The 22,522-nt window shown below is 42.2% G+C and overlaps 2 protein-coding genes across 2 annotated transcripts in view; one reads left to right on the forward strand and one right to left on the reverse strand.

Annotated features, from left to right (window-relative positions):
• Mgam (maltase-glucoamylase) overlaps positions 1 to 2,525 on the reverse strand; it is a 90,717-nt gene extending 88,192 nt beyond the window's left edge. The window contains exons 1-2 of the mRNA XM_036181844.1: positions 2,402 to 2,525; positions 866 to 987 (exon numbers count right to left, since the gene is read on the reverse strand). Coding sequence (XP_036037737.1) covers positions 866 to 987; positions 2,402 to 2,525 — 246 coding nt within the window. The remainder of the gene's footprint in view (positions 1 to 865; positions 988 to 2,401) is intronic.
• Positions 2,526 to 21,120: 18,595 nt separating this feature from the next.
• Tas2r38 (taste 2 receptor member 38) lies at positions 21,121 to 22,116 on the forward strand. Its single transcript, XM_036180548.1, has one exon. It carries the CDS (start codon positions 21,121 to 21,123, stop codon positions 22,114 to 22,116), a length of 996 nt encoding a protein of 331 aa, XP_036036441.1.
• The last annotated feature ends 406 nt before the right edge of the window (positions 22,117 to 22,522 follow it).

Below are 22,522 nucleotides of genomic sequence, written 5' to 3' on the forward strand. Positions count from 1 at the left end.
ATGACTTTCTAGAACATCACAGATCACTCCAGGACTGGGAGAACAGAGAGGCTGCTGCATGTGTCCAAGAAACACGTGCACACAAGCATCCACTGTGCGTTTGATGCTAATCTGTTGCTGCACTTGAGTGGACTTCACTCAGAGGCTGGACTCAGTTTTCATTTAGATAGCATTCTGATTTTCACAATGTAAATGGCAGGTCATTTTTTATTTATTATCATGATACTCTCAGATGTGCCTAAGCTAATTATATAGAAATGCTGGACTAAAGTGCCATGTCCTTGCAAGCCCTTTACTCTGGCATCAATTACCTTCTTCCTTCCAAAGTTCAACTCTTGAGACTTTGTCCTTACGTTAAATCATGCTGTGTGCACATGCATGACTTTTTTTATTATAGATCCCAGATAACCTTTTGAGATGACAGAATGCTGGCACGAAGAGAGACAGTGAAAGAGTTGAGGACTGCAATCAGGAGTAGCCATGTGAAAAAAAGATAAACACACTTTCACTAAGTCTAAAACCTTACATGGAGCATACTTACCCTAAAAACATGGCCATGGTTTATCTGAAATTCTGATACAACTTGCCGAGCCTGGCAACCCAAGGGTGTATTTTAGCTCTTTTTCCCTTGAAGCTACATGACCATACAAACATGGGTGCAGTTTAATTTATGTGAGCTACAAATACCACCATACACACAGAATTCATGAAGTAGGAAAGAAGAAAACAAGAGGAAGATCAGGAGGAAAGAGAGGAGGAGGAGAAAGAGAAGGAGGCGATCAAAGAGAAGGAATAGAGGAAAGGAAGAGAAGAAACTGCACTGGGTTATGAATTCTTAAGTGAAAACAAGACACATAGCACAAACCTTATCAGGTAACTTGTCAGGGATGCAACTTATCCGTTCCAGTTCACTTAGCACTGGGCAACTGGGCGGGTTAAGAGTGGTTCTTGTGGTTGGAGCATCTGGAGTGGCAGTTGTGTCAGTATCTAGGATTGTCATAACACAAAAGTAGTCATAAAATGATTAGAATTATGACCACAGGCATGCAATAGGACCAGGTTTCTCAGCACTTCCAACCCTGTTAATTCCTCTATTGAATGAGCTCTAGTTCCATGTGTTTAAAATTCCTCATTTTTACTTTACAACACCTTATTTTGTTCTTGATAACTGTATTTATCTCTATGTATATCAACATCATCTCCTTCTTTGCTGGAGTTCCCCTGAAACATGATACATACAAGAGAAAGTACTCAATCGTTAGAAGCTTGTAAAACACTAATTCTCTGGCTCTTATAGACGAGTCTACGGACCCCTGCAGGAGCTATACACAGAGAGGTACAGTAAACGTGCTGTCTAAAGCACAGCAACTTCAATTCTGTTTTCTGGGGCAATCCCTAGTCCCTCAGAACACTTCTGAATGGTGGCATTCTTTTGTAATTATAAACTCCCAAGTGACAAACACTGACAGGAATCCACAAGTCTAGAAACTACCCCAGGGCTCAAAACTTTGATTTCTAATGTAAAGATCAGTAAAACAGAAAAGGCATTCTTCCTGCACTCTTACATAGGGAAGAAGCTTTATTTACAGTGCTATCTTAATAAACAATGACATTATAACAAGAAAATGCTGTTTCTAGGTGCTTTTCTTTGCACTGGGGTTTCCAGTTCAAAACAAACGATGTATAAAACAAATTGTGTTTGGACCGGCTTCTGCTTAAGGCTTTAGCTCCCCCTTCAGGATCGTGGAACTTTAAAAGATAAATGACCTTTAAGATTCTAATCTTACTTTCTGAAAAAGGAAAAATTGATGTAGCTGGGGATTAAGTAAAATGGACAAAAAAAAAAAAAAAAAAAAGGTTTGGCTGCAATCACAAGCCGGCGCTTCACTGCCTGGTTCCCACAAGAAGTGATTCCTATGTGAGGCAGATAGAAAGCCTGGATCATTCAGCAGACCTTAGCCAATCTTTTGAGATATACCAGCTCAAAAAAAACTTTTGATAAAAATAAGATGAGTAGGTTTTTAAGAACCAATTTTGGGCCTTATTTAGTTGAATTGATCTATTACAAATTATATGCACATTATTTCCTTTTCCATAGCATGTTGTCCAATATCAACATTAACTGAATTATAATTATTTTATTATATTCAGCAAATACAAATATGAAGCCGATTGTAGAGCTGGATCCAGTGCACTAGTTAGATGTGAAAATGGAGGTTGCAGAATTTAAAACTACTATGTATTGCCCTGCCATGGTTTGTAGATATTCAGTAAGATACATACAGTCTGCATGCATTCACAGCCACATTCGTACATACACGAAGCAATATAAAAGTGTGACTTCTCTACCGCCGGTGGTGAGTTTGCTCTGGTATGGGAGAGACTGGGGGTCACTCGTTACCATTTAACGGTGTGGAAGTGGCTAAGAGCACGATGAGAACCACGGCAATGATGAACAACACAAGCAGCAGAACAATGAGAATCAGTTCCAACTTGCTGAACTTTTTAAACCTTTGTCTCGCCATCTGAAAAGAGAGAGGACAGTTTTGGATTTAAAATGTGTTTAATTATAGCTGGTACATTTTTAATCCCCAAGCTCAAATGTATATAACATTTTGCACCACCTAAATTAAAAAAAAAAAAAAAATTCCTGACCGATTTCATTTTACCGTCATTCCTAGTCACTAGGGGCCCGAGGTTTTAGTCAATCTGGATTTTCATAGAACAAGGTGAGAACTCACCCCCTGCGGAGAAGGACTGCCCAGCTCTGGGGTTTTCCTACCTTACTGGAACCCTACCCACCCACCCACAGGATGGAGGCTTGAGACAGAATTCAGCTCTGTCTTCAAGCTTGGCCTCGAGGAAGTCCATTCCTTCTACTAATCTCTCATTCTCCAGGCCTTGGTTTTTGTGGATTTCAGGTTTTTTGGTTTTGTTTCTTTTGAAGCTAAGCAAGAAAGACCTTTAGATTGTGGTAACAGCAGCTCGGGTTGAATGGACAGTGAAGTTCATGTGATCATTGGGAAAACCTGGTGGTGCTGACCTTTTCTTCGGCACACTGGAAATACTGATTTTAGTATTTTTATTTCTTCTCTCTCTCTCTCTCTCTCTCTCTCTCTCTCTCTCTCTCTCTTTCTCATTAGTTAAAGGGACCCACCAGATAGCCAGAGAATTAGTAGATGAATGTAGCCATGCTATAAAATAAGAAAACAGATGCCATCAGTGATTTGAGGTGACAACCTCTTTAATTACTCTGAGGAGATAAGTTAAGAGCCTGCCTGCCACATGTGAGGCCTGTATTTCATCATCAAAACCACAATTTTAAAAACTTTTTTTAAGATTAAAAAAAAACAAAAACAAAGAGAAGGAGGAGGAGGACTGAGAGATTGTGCTTCTCCTGAGCACTGGGGAACTCCTACCAGTTAAGCTGGAGGTTTTCTTACAGTGTCAACTTGCATGTTGGAGTATGCCACATGTGTGACTACAGGTGCCCTTGGCATTCTGGGAGTTACAACTACATGCCCGGTGGAGGCTCCCTACTGCCTCCAACTGTAGGGCTTCTGCTGGGACTCACAAAAGACGTTGGTACAGGGGAAACACACTTAACTGCAACACCATCCCTGTGCCCTGACCTCAGCCCATTGATGGTCCCAGATTTTTAACTAATAAGATGGTCATTGTACTTCTTCCTAGGAGGAAAACTGGGAATGTTCTACTCAGGGCAGGGCTTCTGTGAAGAGAGAAACATTTATTCCTCTCTGGAATCAGGAGTGGTGAGTGTACAGATCAAGAAAAATGGAAAGAGACTAATTTAAAAACTAGAGGCAAGTGCTTTTAAAAGGAAAAAAGAAAACAATTTAAACAACTGCTGCTTAGCAATCTGTCATCATTCACTGAACATTCTTTTTGTGAAGCAAGCATATATTTCTATTTTAATGCTAATGTCAATTGTAGTTGACAATGATCAAGCAAATGTGCTAAGGACTTTCCCTACCTCTCCTATTCAGCTCTGATAACAGCCCCTGAGAACGACAGCTAGCCTCGCCAAGAGGAAGAAATTCAACTTTGACAGATCTCATTACCTGGCCCCACAGCAGATAAGAGGCGGAGCTGGAACCAGAACACCCGCCCTTTGGACTGCACAGCCTAGCTTTCCAGGTCCACTCTGTGCCCTACGCTGCTGTGCTCACAGCACACAGGATATTATTACAGCATATGCTTTGTGGGTGACTGTGGGTTTACCATGTGTCCTCTGGCTCTTTAGCCAGGGCTGAACTGCAGATCACCATAGCCAGCTAAGCACGTCTTACAAGCATGACTTCCTTTACTTATCATAACCATTGTCCAGTGGGAATTTTTTTAATACTTATTTTTTATTATTATTTTTTATTATATTTGTGTTTTAATTTTACATAACAGCCATGGGTTCCCCTGTACTCCCCCCTCCCGCCCCCACCCTCACCTTCCCCCCAGCCCCTCCCTTCCATTCTCATCTCCTCCAGGGCCAAGACTCCCCTGGGGATTCAGCTCAACCTGGTGGATTCAGTACAGGCAGGTCCAGTCCCCTCCTTCCAGGCTAAGCAAAGTGTCCCTATGTAAGCCCAAGGTTCCAAACAGCCAGCTCATGCACTAAGGACAGGTCCAGGTCCCACTGCCTGGATGCCTCCCAAACAGTCCAAGCCACTCAACTGTCTCACTTATCCAGAGGGCCTGATCCAGCTGGAGTCTCCTCAGCTTTTGGTTCATAGTTCATGTGTTTCCATTAGTTTGGCTATTTGTCCCTGCGCTTTTTCCAATCTTGGTCTCAACATTTCACACTCTTACAGTCCCTCCTCTTTCTCAACAATTGGACTTCTGGAGCTCTACCTGGGGCCTGGCTGAGGATCTCTGTATCCACTTTCATCAGTTATTGGATGAGAATTCCAGCACGACAGTTAGGGTGTTTGGCCATCTGATCACCAGACTAGGTTAGATCAGGCTTTCTCTCGACCATTGCCAACAGTCTACAGAGGATGTATCATTGTGGATTTCTGGGGATCTCTCTAGCACTTTGCTTCTGCCTGTTCTCATGTGGTCTTCTTATTCCTTGTTCTACCTTTCTGTTCTTGATCCAGCTGGGATCTCCCGCTCCCCTAAGCTCTCTTTCCGTCAAAACTTTGACAGAGAAATGGATGAGATCTACATGAACAACCTGGACGAGAGTGGGAGTAATGAAGGGGAATTATTTTCTTCATTTCACAACTGAATTAACTGCAGTGTATAGAAACTAGGTAGTTCAAAGTCCAGACCTGTAACAGAGCCAGGTGTCAAGAGACAACCTGAAGCCAAAGCCAGCGCCTTCAAGGCTGATCTTATACCAATACTTACTATGTTCAACAATGGCAGAAAAACATGCATATCCTTGACAAATAAGTTCCTAAATGAAGAGATCCATGCAAGAAGCTTCTGTCTAGAGACAACAAAAAGGCTTACAAAAGGAAACAAAATGTCTGTTATTTCTGTCTCTGTGGCAGCTGGGGGATTTGAATAAGCACCTGTAAATACCAATTCACTTTGAGTTTAGGGCCCACAGCGCATTCTCTGTGACTGAAGAGAAAGAGCTGCCAGTATGCCTCAGTGCTCTGATTTCCTTATCATATCATACAGTTATCAAAACTAGGGGTTAAAGTGGAAGAGATGTGTGCATGCAGTGTATTTGTTCATTTGCTATGTTTATTAAGCTCCCACTGTGTGCAGGCTAAGCTCCCACTGTGTGCAGGCTAAGCTCCCACTGTCTGCAGGCTAAGCTCCCACTGTGTGCAGGCTAAGCTCCCACTGTCTGCAGGCTAAGCTCCCACTGTCTGTAGGCTAAGCTCCCACTGTCTGCAGGCTAAGCTCCCACTGTCTGCAGGTATTCTTGCAGGAGCCAGTTATGCTCAGTGTCCAAAACTTAAAAAAACCTTGCCCTTGTGGGTCTTACATCCTGGTGAATGGAAAAGAGAGACAGCAAGCCAAGTAAACAGTGCAGTGGGTTCCATTACATAAGGTCTGTGGGGAAGCAAGGTGGGAGAAAGAACAGCGGCACATGGGGAAGAGCTTCAGTGTTTTAAAAGGTTAGTCAGGGAAAATCTAACAGAAAAAGTAAGAACTAGTACTGCACATAAATCACCTAGATCCAATAGAAGTTTTCCATTCTGAATAAATAACTATCAAGGATCATTTCATAGCTATTTGGACAAGGTAAGTGGGTAAATGACATGGGGACCAAACTATTCAAGTGGGCCTGTCAGTTAACTTGGAAAAGCTAAACAACTCTCCCCTTCTCTGAAGGAAAGCCAGTGTCTGATCCAAGCTGCTCTTTAAAAATCATTTGATAACAAGCAGGAAATGCAGGAGAGAACCGGAATGAGTCAGGAAGGAGGCTCCCACAAGCATGGCTATTTCTCAGATGTATTCAGCAATATTTAGCAGGTTGCCCCGTGATCTCCTAGCTAATTTGAGAATAGAAAGGGAAACATTAACTAAGTGAAGAAATCTAATCCTATCCAGATGTGTGACCTCATTGTGGGGGCACACTTAATACTAGACCTCAGTTTCCCCAGGATTCTTTGAAGAGACTGTATCCTTCTGTTATTTCAGACCAGGGTGTACAAGGCTTTATCTTCCTTATCACCCCCACCATAACAGGCTGAACCAATTTTCCTTGGAAATGTCTTCTTCTAGGTCCATCTACTCCTTAATATCCTGTGCTTATGGAACACTTTGTTATGTAACTTATTCATTTATTAAAACTCCATTGTGAGGAAATAACTGTTTAAAAGAAAAGCATCAGTGTTGAGTGAACTGGTGATGGCCTTTGTTGAATTCAGGACACTGGAGGGAATGTTCTTCCACTTCTTTCAGGTGCCTTTCCCAGGACAGTAAATCTAGAACCACTCCCTGTAGCTCCAGACCTATTTACTTTCCCATAAGAGATCTTGGTCATATTCTATGACATCTGACCAACGGACAGTTTAGAGATCAGGAGTTCCCCAGGAGCACATGAGAGCAGCTGTTCAGACTGGTACAGGGAACACACTGGCAGCCTTTTCCAGTGAGACCCATGGAGTGAATCTCTTCCTGTCCCTAATGGTAGCTCCTTCCTAGTTCTGTGGCCAATCAGAAAAGAGATGCCCACAAATGTCTAGACAGGCTCTAGCAACTTAGTAACTATTAACTGTAACCAGGAAGAGGCCAATACAATCCATTGCTCTCTTCCACTTTGTGTCACATATAATTGCCAGTCCAAATATGCAAGATTTCTTTGTGATTTTCCTCTAAAGGCCACAAGAAATCTCTTCTAACCCCTACCTCACATATTCATCTCAATATCATTACACATGTAGTCACATCGCTTCAGCTTCTTCCCTAAAACAACTCTATATTTGATCAATAAAGGCACCAACCACATAAGGACAGTGACAGAGCCTCCCTTGTCCTAAATATCACAGATACTGTAATCACCACTCCTCAGCTGCAGCTCCACACCCTTTCAGAAAGACTGTCCCACAAAGCTGCAATCTTTTTCCCAAATAGTACTCCTTTTCTTCATTTTCAGATCTTCCCAGAATCTGAAAGAATGTCTGCTGTCTCACCCCAGCTACTATTATTCTTTACCCTTTAACACTGTCATACACAAATACACAAATTTATCTATAATCAGGCTTGAAGAGGGTGCATAGACCCAGAGGAATGCACACATCAACACACATGCTACACAGACCTATCCAAGGAAAAGATAAATGAGTTAAATTTTAAGTGTGTGCTTGCATAATTTGGGTGGTTGTTGTTTTTGTCCATACAAAGTATCAAAGGTACTTTGACCAAAGGAGGTGAGTACAAATTCCTGCCAACCCGTACACATACACTTGCACACAAGTCTGAAGCCACAAAGGAATATGCACTTCGTAGACAAACCTCATTGTCTGCTGCTGTTGCTCCCAGTGGCTCTGAAGAATGGCCCAGCAACAAAGGCTGAGGAGAGCAATCCACAGAGAGCAATCCCAGAGCTGGTGATGACTTCCTGGCCAATCATGAAAATGTTAATGGCCTTTGAATGCAAATCACAGCCCAGCTTTCGTTTCCAAGATCAGGCCCATTAGTTAATCAACAATCAGCCTTCCTCTAAGGAAGCAGTTCTCAATCTGTAGTAACCCCTGTGGGGGGTCAAAGGACACTTTCACAGGGGTCACCTGAGACCACCCTGTATTTCAGATATTTATGATTCATAACAGTAGCAATATTACTGTTATGAAGTAGCAACAAAAATAATTTTATGCTTGGTGTCAGCACAACATGAGGAACTGTATTAAAGGATCATGGTACTAGGAAGGTTGAGAACCACTGCTCTAGAGAGAAAATCTCCACGACAAGAAGTCGCCAGGCATGACCCATTCTTTTTCCTCGACTGTGAGTTTATTTAGCCCTTAGACCTTTAGAGTGTGTGTGTGTGTGTGTGTTTGTGTGTGTGTGTGTGTGTGTGAAGAAAACACGGAATTAACTCTATTTGTAGATAATAAAGGAGAAAAAATAACTGATCTAGAATCATGGAACAACTCTAGTCTCTGTCAGAGAGCCTCAGGCAATCTACCAAGAACACACTGGCAATAGCACAATTTGCTGATTTGTGAAGGAAAAAAAAAATGTCTTGAAAATTTTATCTAAGTACTTTGATCTTTTCTGAATACCCTGAAAATATTCTTAAGATTACTTGTGTTATAGAGACCATTTGGCAACCTCATATCTGGATATGCTTAAAGCTGTTTTTAAATGTATGTGTAAGATATACAAAAAGTGTACAAAGGAAACTAATTATAATGAAATGGTTACTAGGTTATTTTTAATTGCAATAACAATTTTAATTAATGATATTTTAACTAATGATATAATAATTATTGAAATTTCAAAGTAGTGATAAGTATTAGGGTTCTGTCAATATTATCTTAACCATATAAAGTACTATAACCTCTTGGACTAAAGTCACAAGTACTACTTAACACTACTATGCTTTATAGCCAAAATCTGTGCTGAAAAGAAATGCTAAATCTCAGTTAGAGATTGATAAAGAATATGGAAATTCTTCCCCCTTCCAAGATCACTGAGTTCTCTGGTTTCTATCTAGGGACTCCAGGTGCAGAACTCTCCTTTATCATTGAGTATGTTTCCGAAAGATTGAAACAGAGTCCTCCCCAGTGACTACCTCTTGTGTAATTCATAAACCTGGGTTACTAGTCTTGGAATAAATAAGAACAAAAATCAAAGACACGCAAGGAGACTTTTATCACAACATTTCTGAGTAATTTGATGTCTATTGACCTGAATAACTTTTAAGTGGAAGTTATATTTTCAACCCTGTTTTTTTATTTCTCTAATGATTTATTTTTAATTTTATAAAGGTCTCAGTCTATGGCATATTGAAATTTTTAAAAATTAAATCTGTCCTTTTACTGAGTTTAATTTTAAAGGCCCTGCTTAATTACTTCTTTCTCTGATCTTTTACCTCTATGGACCACTAAAGAATCAGGAAATAATTGAGATGAAAAGCATGGTTATGTGCTGTGAATACAACTTGAACAAACAAAGTCACCACCTCTCATCCTGTTCATATCATAAAAGCTGTAGCCTGGGACAATCAAAGTGGAGTCATTCTGTCTTTGTGATAAGCTCCTTATCCCAAAGTTTCTCACCCCACCAGTCATCATGAAAAGCTTGTAAGGAATCAGCCTTTGGGAATACCAGATGTCTAGGCATCATAGGACTGAAGGATTAACAGCTAAAGAGACTTCTATTTCAATGACTTTAGAAACTAACACATAAGCTTCATAAATACAAGGACCCGCATGATGATCTCTTTGACCACTGGCCACTCTCGTCCCTGGAGTGTATGCCCTATGCAGTGGTCTCTCTGAGCATCATTTACTCTCACACTGTGAGTATTTTCCTTGGTGACGGTCACTTTGGCCATTACTACTCTTGTCCTTCCAGAGTACCTTACTTTACAATGCAATATACTCTGTGCTCTAAATGTCACATCCGAGTTCATTCCACATAGAACACAATTACTGGGGAGTGGAACAGAGGCCAGAAGAAGATCCCAATAACATACAAATATAAGCCCTGCATATCAGAGCTGAGGAAGACAAGCCCCAGGAATGTTGTGAGGTTTCTGTTGTTGCTGACTAAAAAAGATATAGAATTGAGTTCAAATCCCAGGTCTGCTTGCTAAAGCAAGAGCTCGGGTGATTAAAACTATTTCCTTAACTTGAATAAAGATAAAAATGGTATCCAGCCAATAACATATAAAATAAACCAATGAGGGTAGAAGATGGTGCTGCATACATACTCAAATTGTCAGTTACGATTAGGAGACTGATGCTTTGCCAAGACTGAGGATTCTTCAACTGCATCAACCTCTCACCCAAGCATAACTCAGAATTCTGAGTATAGCAAGAAAAAGACAGAACATCTGTTTCACACAAGGCCCTACACTAAACATTGGCATGTGTGGCCTGGCCTGATTATAGTAATAACAAGATTTAGAAAATTGAGCTCCAAGTTCTTGAATTTAAAAAGACAACTCAGGCATGGCCAAGGTACAAGCACTAACTAGGATGCCTTGAGTAGTTTACTGTTCAGTGACATAGCCTTCCCTTGCTTGACTCAGGGATGTCACAGAAACATGGCTCATCAGGAGTTATGAAAATCTTTAAATGTAAGGAATACATGACAGGATGGTACAGTTTCTCCACCACCCTTGAGTAGCCTCCGGATTCCTATGTATAAGCCAAGAATCAGTCCCTCGGCTAGTCTCCACTTCTAGCCACAGTAAATAAAGGAATAACCCATTTCTCTACAAAATGCAATTCAATGTGTAGCTTTTATGTGTACTATAAATGAAACACCATCAGAAGTCAACACTTTGAGTGCCTCTTATAACCTGCATTACACTAAATGGCTCAAAACATTCTTCATTTCTTCCTCATACTATACTCTGAAGCAGGTACTATTATTCCTCAAGATGAGAAACTTGAGACACTAACAAAAAACTTGCCCAAGATTGTAAAATAACAAACACTTTTAGTATTTAATTCAAAACATGACCTTCCCCATGCTTCCCACTAGTCTAAATATGTCTCCATGAGGAACCCTGGAAGGTTCACAATATATGCCGATTGGCACCAGTAAATTGGTACCATGTTAAAGGCTATGAGGAAGAAAAGAGAGGTTGTGTGTGGGCATTTAGCATAATAACACACCAATGTTCTTGTTGTTTTGCTCATATCTGATTTTTCCTCAAAGATTTCTGGATATACCTTCTCTTAAGTGCATAGCAGAGTCCTAGGCACCCATCAAGGCATTGCAAACTGAGTTCCTTCCAAATCCCCATCATAGACAAGCCCCTACAAGGGCTTGATCTGACTCTAGAGTCTGGAGAAGCAGTGAGGCCCAGTTCATGTGCTTTCTCCTCCTGGAGGTCTCTCCTGGGCTCTCCCTTCCTACATAAGTCTTTTTCTAAAACACTCCTCTGTCTGTGTACCTTTTACCAGTCATGGGCTGAGAGTGACTTACACACACAGCAGACGGCATCCCTACAGTAGGTAGCTGTTGAATACAACAGCTAAATAAAAGCGAACCATTTTCTGAATAATGATTTGGTATTGCATCATTAAATGACTGTTTAGAGGTATACAGCTTGAACACAGTTTCAAAAAAAGCACAGGATTGGAAATGATATGAGTCTGTGCTGAATGTCAGGTTGTCAGCTTACTCTCTGCATATCTCAAGCAGTCATTCCGATTTTCTGAAACTCAATGGTCTTACCTATAAATTAGGGATTATATTATGAACACAATGTTTGGGTTTTTTTGTTTGTTTGTTTTTGGCAAACTTAAGGTATAAATATTCGATCTCCAATGTCAATTTCCCAGCCTCTCCTTTCCTTATCTTTTTGTGAAAACAAAATAACATCGCTAAGCAGCATCAGAAGCTTAAGTTCTATTAAGAACTGTTTTGTTTTGTTTTGTTTTGTTTTTAAATATCTTCTTGTGGTGCACACCAGTAATCCCAGTACTCAGAAGAAACCAGAAAGAGATCAAAAGTCTGTAGCCAGCCCAGGCTACATAGTGAGATCCTGTCTCAAGAAACCAAGGACTGGAGATCTAGCTCAGTGGAAGAATATTTGCATATCATGTGCATGGTCCTAGGTTACAATCCTCTGTGTCTCAAAACAGAACTGCTTCTCCAATTTGTTAGCCCTCAGAATAGCCCCCACTATAATAAGATGTAAGAAAGGGGTCTTCCACATCACTGAAAACTGGAATAGATGCATGGACAGTCACCATATCACACACTAAATTGATTCTACAGGATAGTGGAAGAAAACCAAACCCAGACCTCACCACCCCCGCACACATTCACACATGCTCAAACCCTTTCCATCTTCCCTCTACCTGTGGAAGTGATTCCCCTACACACTGCACACTGTACCTTCTTATTGAAGCTGAGTCCTTTTCCTTCCTTGGATCCACATGGAAGCCCAGCCTGTCACATCACAGGCCACCTGGACGTGAAGAAAAGGAGTTAGAGTGAGAAGCAGTCTTCTCTGACCAGAAGTGTTTAGAGGAAGGTGAGAATAGAAACAGCACACAGCAAAGATTACAGCACTTCCTCCAGTTGTGAAATGCCTACTGCTCCACCATTTTATACTGCCTGTGTCATTAGCCTGGGCACAGATAAGAGCATGCGCATATGGGTGTCAAGGAGATGGGCATGACAGTAATACATTACCTAATACTCACATGTTCATAATAAAACTCTACATCTGCATGACATCTTGCTGCTTTCCGGACATTTATCTATATCATCTCTCAGATAATAACCCAATGGGACAAGGCAGGTACTCTTAATCCCCACCAATAAATGAAGGAAGAAGAAAAATGAGCTGCTAAAGGTCACTCGGTGCCATAGCTGAGCTTCCACGGCCTTGGTCTTAATCTAGTAACCCAAGGTTCATGGAGTCCGAGGTCAGAAAATCTAAAAATGTGCCTTTCAGATTAAAGGTTAGTCCTCAAGTTCAACAAATTCAACACTCATTTGCTACCAGGTCTCCAGAACAGAAACCCTTGGATCCTATCAGTTATCAGATTCTACCATCAGTATTTGGAGATGCCTGCCTCCCTCCAACTCAAATCTAATGTGAAAACTCCCAACATTTTCTCTGTTGCCTCTTCACCCTGATGAGACCATCCCTGAACAGTCCACTCCTGCAAGGTCCACTCCTAACTTTATGATTACAACCAGCACTAGACAGGTAATTCAAATTTGACAGTTGGATTCTCCATGACAGAAATTTAGATTTGAGATATGTAATATGATTGTCTGGCTGGGCACTAGGTCTGTGAGATCATGTCACATTACTGGGAAGTAAAAAGTTTAACTAAGTGCTTGTTGGTCACCAAGAAAACTGAATATATTCATAGAGTAGCAAGACTAAGACAATTCAAAAACTCGCTGTGATTTGGATATGGTTTGTCCACTAAGGGACACTATTATGCTGTGAGAGGAAGCCATGGGACCTGTAAGAAGTGGAGCCTATGGGGAGTAGGCCACTAGAGACAGTGTCTTTGAAAAGAAATAGCACATAGCTTATGGGACCCTTGTTAGTACTAGTGAGGGCTGTTAGAGAAGTGCAGGACTGGATCCTCCTTGGGCTTGCTCTGTCACACTGTGTAACTTCTTGCAAAAGCTCTGGCTATCTTTCATGGTGTAATGCAGCCAGCCCCACCCCCTACCCTAACCCCAACCCCCGCCCCCCAATCCGACATCCCACACCCTGCCCCAAGCTCCCCCACCCTGCACCCCCATCCAGCCCCCAGCCTCCAGTCCCCAGCCAGACCCAGCACCATATTGCTTAGACATTGAGCCCCCAAAACTGTGAGCTAAATTGACCTATTTTTTTTTAATAACATTAACGTGCCTTGGGTATTTAATTTACCAAATGAAAAGAAACTAGTACAAAAAAGAAAGAAAGGGAGGAAGGGTGGGAGGGAGGGGAGAAGGGAGAGAGGAAGGAAGGAAGGAAGGAAGGAAGGAAGGAAGGAAGGAAGGAAGAAGAGAGAGAAAGAAAGAAAAGCAGAGGGAATACCTGCCAGTGTTTTTCTAATTTCTGTGAAAGCTGATATATAACAATTTCTTGTGACACTTTTGTTTCTTCATCTAAACACTACAATGTTCTCATTCTCATCACCACCCACCCACTCTCCCACCAGTGGGTATTCGTGTGTTTCTGAATGTTTCTAATCCATGTAACTGAAAAGGCCCTGCAGTCCTCCTCTGACAGGCTCTAGTTGTCTCTTCACTCAGAATAAATGTCTCTACTGAAACTTTTTGCTCAGTCCAGTCCAGTTTATCCTGTGGAACACACATCTCCTCCAGCTGCCTGTGTTTTGCTGGATTTTATAATTATCTATAATTGTGGGACCTCCAAATCTCCACAAAGACCTATGAATTGTTTGGAATCCCCATAAACACACACACACACACACACACACACACACACACACACACACACACACACATATAATAAAAGGCATGTATCCCAAGAGGTATGGGGCGGCATAATGGGAGGTGCATGATACATTCTCATATTGATTCAGTTTTAGACTAAGGTCATTGAAGAAGAATGAGTAATCTCAATCAACTTTTGAATCACACACACACACACACAAAAAAAAATGATAGCAAATGTGACTATATGCAAATTTATATGAGTGTCCCTTACAATGACCTTTGATAGTTATATTCATTTCCTTCCAGTCTCATACCACGGATGGACACCTAATCCAATGTAAAAGGTACACTAAGTGTCCTAAGTTCACAGAGAGTGTCTAATAACCATGTGTGGGCCCTGTGATTGTGTCCTCTTCTCTGTCCCAGCCCACTTCCCCCAAGGGCTCCCTCTCCCATGCTGCTCTCTGGGACCCACCATGGCCACCCTGGTTTCTGCTTGAACTCCATGTCAGTTAGACAAAAGAGCCTTCAATGAGGGCCACACACTGTTCCCTGACCTTTTACCTTACAATCTATGAGAGACACTGGCAGGGCTGGTAACCACCCAGGGTACTACAGATCCATTGGTTTTCTTAAAACCTCCTCCCCTTCAGTTCATGGTTGTGGACCAAAGGGGAACTTGAAAACAGACCCAAGCTTCCTTTAAAGGGAGTCCCTCTCCACAGGCACTAGACAGGAAAGTGAGCCTATTTATGTCCCTAATCTCAAGATTCCACGTTGGTATCATTAGTGATGAGCCCCTGATCCAAAGACATACAACTGAAGCCGCTACTGTGTGACAGCTGCACCACCTTCATCCTGTCTGCACACAAGACCTCAAGATTACTGGGAAAATGATTAATTAGTCATTGGGAAAAGGGGACAGAAGAAAAGAAATAAGAACTAAGCAAGAGACAGTCCTTAACCTCACAGCAAACTAGTAACACTGTGTCCACATCCCTTTGGCAATTATGTGTGATGAAGTCATATGCTGTAAAATTGCAGAACTAAAGGCATCTTTTATTCCTCTTCTTGTCCTTCCTGGTCTCTGATTCATCATGACAGGCAAATTTAGAAAACAAATTTACCTCCTCATTCCATTTCCTTGTTTGACATGCTATAAAAGACAATCAGATTTAGGGCACTCCTTAAATATAGGTTACCTCTTATTTCTTTCCTTCCACAAATATTTGAGTTCTTCCTCTCTGCTTCCCCTACTCTTCTCCTATAACTCCTTTCCACTCTGAATGTTTCAGTCCCAAGGGATAGATTCCATATCAGATTAGTTAATATTTACATTCAGCTTCCAGTAATAATGACCCAAGCATCATGGCTTAAGGACATGGAGAGTTTTCCTGTATCACACAATGAAAATCCTAGAAGACAGCCATTGCTGGTCTGGATTTGGCAGCTCTAGGATCTCAGGATGAGAGTTTAACACTTGTCTTTTCTCTTATGGGTGGATTCCAAACACAGCAGCCAAGTTTCCATACAAAAAGGAAGGTATCAAGGGCTTTCTAAGAAATCTCACCTAATTATTCCTTGCATATCATCAGCTATTATTGGATGGAAGAAAAGAAATGCGGCTCTAATTTTAAACTGGGAAAGTTCACATACCAAGGAACAAAGGGGTTGTTGGGATGCAGTAAAGAGCTAATGTCACACAGGCACTTGGTCCTATTTACTGCACCCAGAACGGTAAATCCATGTGTGGACTCTGCCATGTGATCTAATTCTAATTGCTGCTGATTTCTGCTTCTGCACTCTTTGGAAACCACTTCTGTTTGGACAAGAATAAAACTCATACTACATTCCCTTCATTCTTATATTCCTCACATGAGAGAAGGCATCCAAAGAGCTTCTTAGGACCCTGGGAACACAAAATATGCAAAAGCAATCAAAATCCTTTCATCTCTAATTGAATATCTATCTATCTATCTATTTCTGAGACAGAGTCTCACTATAGACCTCTGGCTGGCCTAGAATGCACTATGTAGACCAGGCTGGCCTGCAACTCACAGACATCTGTCTGCCTCTGCCTCTTGAAAGCTGAGATTAAAGGCATACACCACCACACCCAGCCAAAATGATTCTTATAGTTATTATATTTATTTGTGTATACATGTGCGGGTGCCTGTCTGAACAAATGCCACCTGTGTGTGAGACCCCCACAGAGTCTTGAAAAGGGCTCTGGATCCCTTGTAGCTGGAGTGACAGGTGGTTGTGAGCGACTTAAGAGGAGTACTGGGAAACAAACTCGGGTGCTTTGGAAGGATACACAATAGATTTAAACACTACATGATCTCTCTAGCTCCTTTGAATTTCATCTTTGTGCACCATTCAAGCAAACAGTAATGAATTCCTACTGCTAAGAAGACGACACGGAGCCTGAAGAAAGGTCCAGTGTGCAAGCAGTGTGCCAGTTCCTGTGGAGTGTGTAGTCATGGCTGAGCCCCTGGTAAAGCTCTTTTTTCCCCTCACATCTTCATGCATTTCAAATGGGAGTGTGCATCAGAATCTCCCAAATGGCTTCCCAAACACAGACTGTGAGTTCTACCTTGAAGTTTCTGATTCTGGAAGTCAACGTGGAGACTAGGAAGTTGCATTTCTCAAGAATCAGTGATATTTTCTCCCTGGTGGAGAACTTTGACAACCATAAGCTTTGTAAGATACAGTAAATCCCTATTTCTAGAGATCATGGGAATGAATCACCTCCTTGCAGCCAAAGGAGTCTACTGAAGCTAACTTTCTTCATAATGAAGCAGAAGCTCACAGGGCTGAAACTGAGAACAAATTCTATGCCCTCCAGAAACCCACCTACATTTTGGTGGCCATGGTTTTGATGTGTCCAAGTTACTTGCTCAGTTCTCACTGAAGCTGGGTGCTCTTCTAGATGGCTACACAACAGGTTAGAAAAAAATTTTCAGCCTCTGACTAGAGAGAGTGCTTGAATAACAGGAGTGAATGTGGAGATTCAAACAAGGCCTCCATACTACATCTGTAAGAAAAAAAACTTAGTCAAATCATTATTTTTATTTTAAATTGAATGGCCCAACAAAGGAACAAAAAAATTAATTTTGTGTCATACACAGTTAGGAGCAAAGAAAGAGTAACTTGGAGGTTCTGCCTTTTAAGACGCACAACTGTAAACACGTACATTTTGCGGTCTCTCATCTCATCTAACAGGACAAGTGGCAAGCTACTGTTGGGGATTTTTGAAACTACATACTACATAAAAGCATCACGCCTTTAGTCCCAGAACTCAGGAGACAGAGGCAAGGAGATCTCTGAGTTTGAGATCAGCCTGGTTCATGTAGTGAGCTCCAGGCCAGTTAAGGATGCATAGTGAGACTCTGTCTCAAAAAAAAAGAAAAAGAATTGTCCCTCTTCAGTTCCTAACAAGAATCTGAATTCATCTGTGGCGGAGAGGCTTGAGAACACAGAAGATGCAGGAGGTCTAGAGGGGACAATAGAAAAAGACCCCAGCCCGGATCCATCTGCAGGAAATCTGCAGAATCTCCAGTGTCTTGATTTACCAATACCGATGCTAACCGGGTATGGAGGCAGACACACTGTCTCAGCAGGTCTAGGGAGATTCTTACACAGTTTTCCTTAGCCATAAGAATGGCCTCTTGAGGGACATGAACCTACCCAGATTCAGTTTTTCCAACTCTCTTGAGAATGGAATTGAATTATCTCTCTCCACATGCTGGGCTGTTTCCCAAGAGCTGCTTTGCCACCTCCACAGCCCCACAATCCACACCTGAATCCCTCCAAATGTATTACACACATTCAAAATGGACTAAGAGTGGAAAAAATGCTGCCAGGCATCTGCATCCTATCGAGGCAAGGGCATAAGGGTGTCCTTCTCACCCTGTGATCTATTCACACACCTAGAGAAAGAACACCAACGGTGAAATCCTTGCTCCTCACTTTTGAGTTTCTGAAGTCATTTGACCTTTCTGGAGCCTTTACTGTCTCATTAGCAAATTAAAAGTAGAACTACACTCTTTGCAGGGAAATTTGAGATTAAAGGAAATTGAATGTGCCATAACACATGAACGGGAGCCTAAAATTTCAGTTACATAAAATACAGGAACAAATCATTGTTGGATTAAATTAAAAGGCAGGATCAGCAAGCTGGGAATTCCAGAAGTCACAGTGGTCTGGCACCACCTAGTGGGTATCATCAACCAATGCTAGAGGGACTTTCGGCCTGGCTCTCTGCAACAAGGAACTTCCAGGCTAGTGGCAGGATTAAGGACTCTTCTTTTCTCCGTCCTTTTTATTTGATTATTTCTGGGATATTGTGATGAGAACAGAAGATGGGAATTCACTAGTCATTTTAGGGGCAGGAAACTAGAAACTGAACAAGTGTCCTTGGCCAAAAGCAGGAAATGCCCTTGTTTCTCTGGGCAGGAATGCCAGAGGGGACTTTGGTTTATTGTTTCCTAAATGAGCACCTGTCCTTGGCAACAGTACACGACCATGTGACTGAGGCTCCAGTCCAGACACTGACCCCTTCCAGTGAATGGCTTCGGAACTAGGACTTGGTTTTCATGGTGGGAAGGATAATATCATTTCCCAGTTTCAGCCATCTCCTAAACGATGTTAGGGTTACCTCTTCTGAGTAAAAAATGTTAAACAGACTTGATCAGGATTCTGTTGGGCCTACTAAGGGAAATCTGTCTCCTTCTGGTCAAAAGAATGGAATCTACCTCTGGTCAAAAATACCCAAAACATGAGTTAATTCAGCTAGACTCCCTAGGAAGGCTGGTTGACCTTAAGTGATGCTAAAGAGACTGGGGGTGGGAGGATGGTTATTTCCTTACTGAGATCATATGCTTTTCCTTCTCTTTCTCACTCAGTTTCAGCAGCTTATGGAGCTAGGACCATGTAGCTAGGTTACATGACTGCCTTTTCTTAGAAAATAGCAACCTTTTTCTTCTTTTATTCTCTCTCTTTCATACCTTTTCTTTCTCTTTTCTCTTTTTCTTGGATACTGGCTGTGGCCTGGGCATGCTTTCCTGGACACTCTGGGCTTGTTTAGTCTTTTTCATATGAAGCTGTTCACCACCACCTTCTACCACGTGGTAACAGAGGGCCTGGTTTTCTCTTTGACCCTTCCCATCTTCCTCGAAGGAGCAGCTGCCTGCTCTGGGGTTTTTCTTTTAAACTAATAAAATTGTCCTTAAGCCTCCTTCTGAGTCCATTCTTAACTCTCTTATTAAGGAGGCGAAGAATGCCAAGAGGGGACCCCAATTTCCCCCAGTAAACTGGTACCCCAGGTAGGGCTCTCTAAATGTCTTGGGAAGGATAATATTCATTTCCCAGTTTCAGCCATCTCCTAAACGATGTTAGGGTTACCTCTTCAGAGTAAAAAATGTTAAACAGACTTGATGAGAAGTCTCCCATCCTTTCCCATGAGTGCAACACAAGTTGTATTACTATCTGCCTGATCAGAGAATGGCTGAAGCTGATCTTCATGTATGAACGGGGACAAGTGGGGAAGAGAACCAATCACTGACATTTTATATTTTAATTCACAAAGAAATCAAAGAAGCCATCATAGCCTGAACTGTCCCCTCCAATCTCACTTCTTGCGACAGGCTACCCTGTCTACCTGTTCGTAAAATCACCTCTTTTTGTCTATACTCTTTGGGGTGCTGTTCTCTGCTTTTTGTGCTCGCCACCGTGGACACCCTTCAGGACGTCACCACCCAGTCCATTTCCTGCCAATGTTCTAACCTGTTAACATCAACTACATTTACAGTCTATGGTCATTCGATGGTATTTTACATCTAAGTAAAATGACCTCTTCCAGTAAGAAATATGTTCTGTTTACGTAAGAACAGCAACTTCCGTATAGTCCCCAGGTGGCTTATTTTCTCTGACCTTTATTGAGACTTTCCTGCGCTCTCTTCACCTCTGCCCTGTTGCTTTAAGCCTACAGAAACTGAGCCTGCTGTACATTGTATGGGGTGAGGACTAAGAATTCTCGGGCGGGACCTTTCAGCTAGTCATATTAAAGCATATTTATGTTAGGTCAGGCCTGAGATGTGACAGGAGAAATGCAAATGTGAAGAGACCCCATTTCAAAACCTAGTTCACTAAGAACACCTATTTTGCCTGCAGGCAGTGTCCCTGAACCCCATAAACAAATCCTCCTGTCCTCTGTGCTCACAGGTCTGTGCTGGCATGTAAAACCAGACCATGCCTGGCTGGGGAACTGAAACTCAATCTTGTTTACATTCCCGTTGCTGCACTGTGGCTTCTAGAGGGGCTGTTGGGTAGGTGCACCTGGCTTCATTAAAGTTTTGCATCATCCAAGAGGTAGAACCGTCATTGCTCTAACCTTATCATAAACACTCATGTATCCCCCAGAGATCCTTTAATGCGACAGCATCCCGCCAATCCGGGCTTTTTGTGTGCCTTCCAAAAGCTGGGCAAGATTTGGATTCTTTGCCAAGGAAAGATCTTGATTCAAGAGATACTCTTTCCTGCTCTAGTGGGTGAAATCAGAGTTTTGGGTTAGTTAATCAGAGAAGGGGTATCATGTTGACTCTAACTCCCGAAATAACTGTGTCTTATGAAGCCAAGATTTCATTTCTGCTCCTTTCCATCCTGGAGTTTGCAGTGGGGATCCTGGTCAATGCATTCATTGTCTTGGTGAACTTTTGGGACATGATAAAGGGGCGGCCGCTGAACAACTGTGACATTGTGCTGCTGTGCCTTAGCATCACCCGACTCTTCCTGCAGGGGTTGCTGCTTCTGGATGCCATTCAGCTCACCTGCTTCCAGCAGATGAAAGACCCCCTGAGCCACAACTACCAAGCCGTCCTCACTCTCTGGATGATCGCAAACCAAGTGAGCCTCTGGTTTGCCGCCTGCCTCAGTCTCCTCTACTGTTCCAGGATTGTCCGTTTCTCTCACACCTCCCTGCTCCACTTCGCAAGCTGGGTCTCCAGGAGATTTCGCCAGGTGCTTCTAGGTGCTCTTCTTTTCTCCGGCATCTGCACCATCCTCTGTTTGTGGGACTTTTTCAGCAGATCCCACTTCATGGGCACATCTGTGTTATCCGTGAATAACACGGAATTCAGTTCGCAAATGACAAAACTCAATTTCTTTTACTCATTTCTCTTCTGTAGTGTGGGGTCTATCCCCCCTTCTCTAGCTTTCCTGGTTTCCTCCGGAGTGCTGTTTATCTCCCTGGGCAGTCACATGAGGGCCATGAAGTCCCGAAGCAGAGACTCTCGTGACCCCAGTCTTGAGGCCCACACCAGAGCCATCATATTTCTGGTTTCTTTTCTGTGTTTTTATGTGCTGTCATTTTTTGCTGCCTTGGTCTCAACGCCTTTATTGGTGCTGTGGCACAATAAAGGAGGAGTGATGGTTTGTATAGGGATGATGGCTGCCTGCCCTTCTGGACATGCAGCTATCCTCATAGCAGGCAATGCCAAGCTGAGGAGGGCCGTGGAGACCATGCTATTCTGGTTTCAAAGTAGCCAAAAGGTGAGAAACGACCAAAAGAAGCTTCCCAGGACACTCTGATAAGTCATGAAACAGACTCCTCACAAATACACCTCTAATGCTTCATGATGTTTTACAGTTTCTTCCATAATCCAGACCTGGAATTCTTTCTACTTGACCTAAATAGACTCTATAATAGTAGAATAAGTTAATTGAAACTCTGTGATCTAAGCAAATATAATAGTGTTGGCTCCTTAGACGTGTGTAGTACAATGAACAACAGCAACAACAGAAATTCAAGGGGTTCACCGTAAACCCTTTCTGCACTGAAGCTCATTATTGACTACTGTGTGCCCTGAGAAGCCTCTCCTTCTCAAAGAACGGAAAGCCTTAAGGTATTAAGGCACTTGCTAAGACTCTTGTTCAAAACTGGTGCTAGAATCATACATGAAATTAGTTACTACTGGGGCAATCACTCAGTGCTCTT

This window comes from Onychomys torridus, chromosome 3, assembly GCF_903995425.1.
Source record: "Onychomys torridus chromosome 3, mOncTor1.1, whole genome shotgun sequence".
NCBI classification, from domain to species: Eukaryota; Metazoa; Chordata; class Mammalia; order Rodentia; family Cricetidae; genus Onychomys; species Onychomys torridus.

Bases quoted from the DNA above. Each gene is read 5' to 3' on its own strand.
- Tas2r38 (XM_036180548.1), top strand. From the start codon at position 21,121: ATGTTGACTCTAACTCCCGAAATAACTGTGTCTTATGAAGCCAAGATT.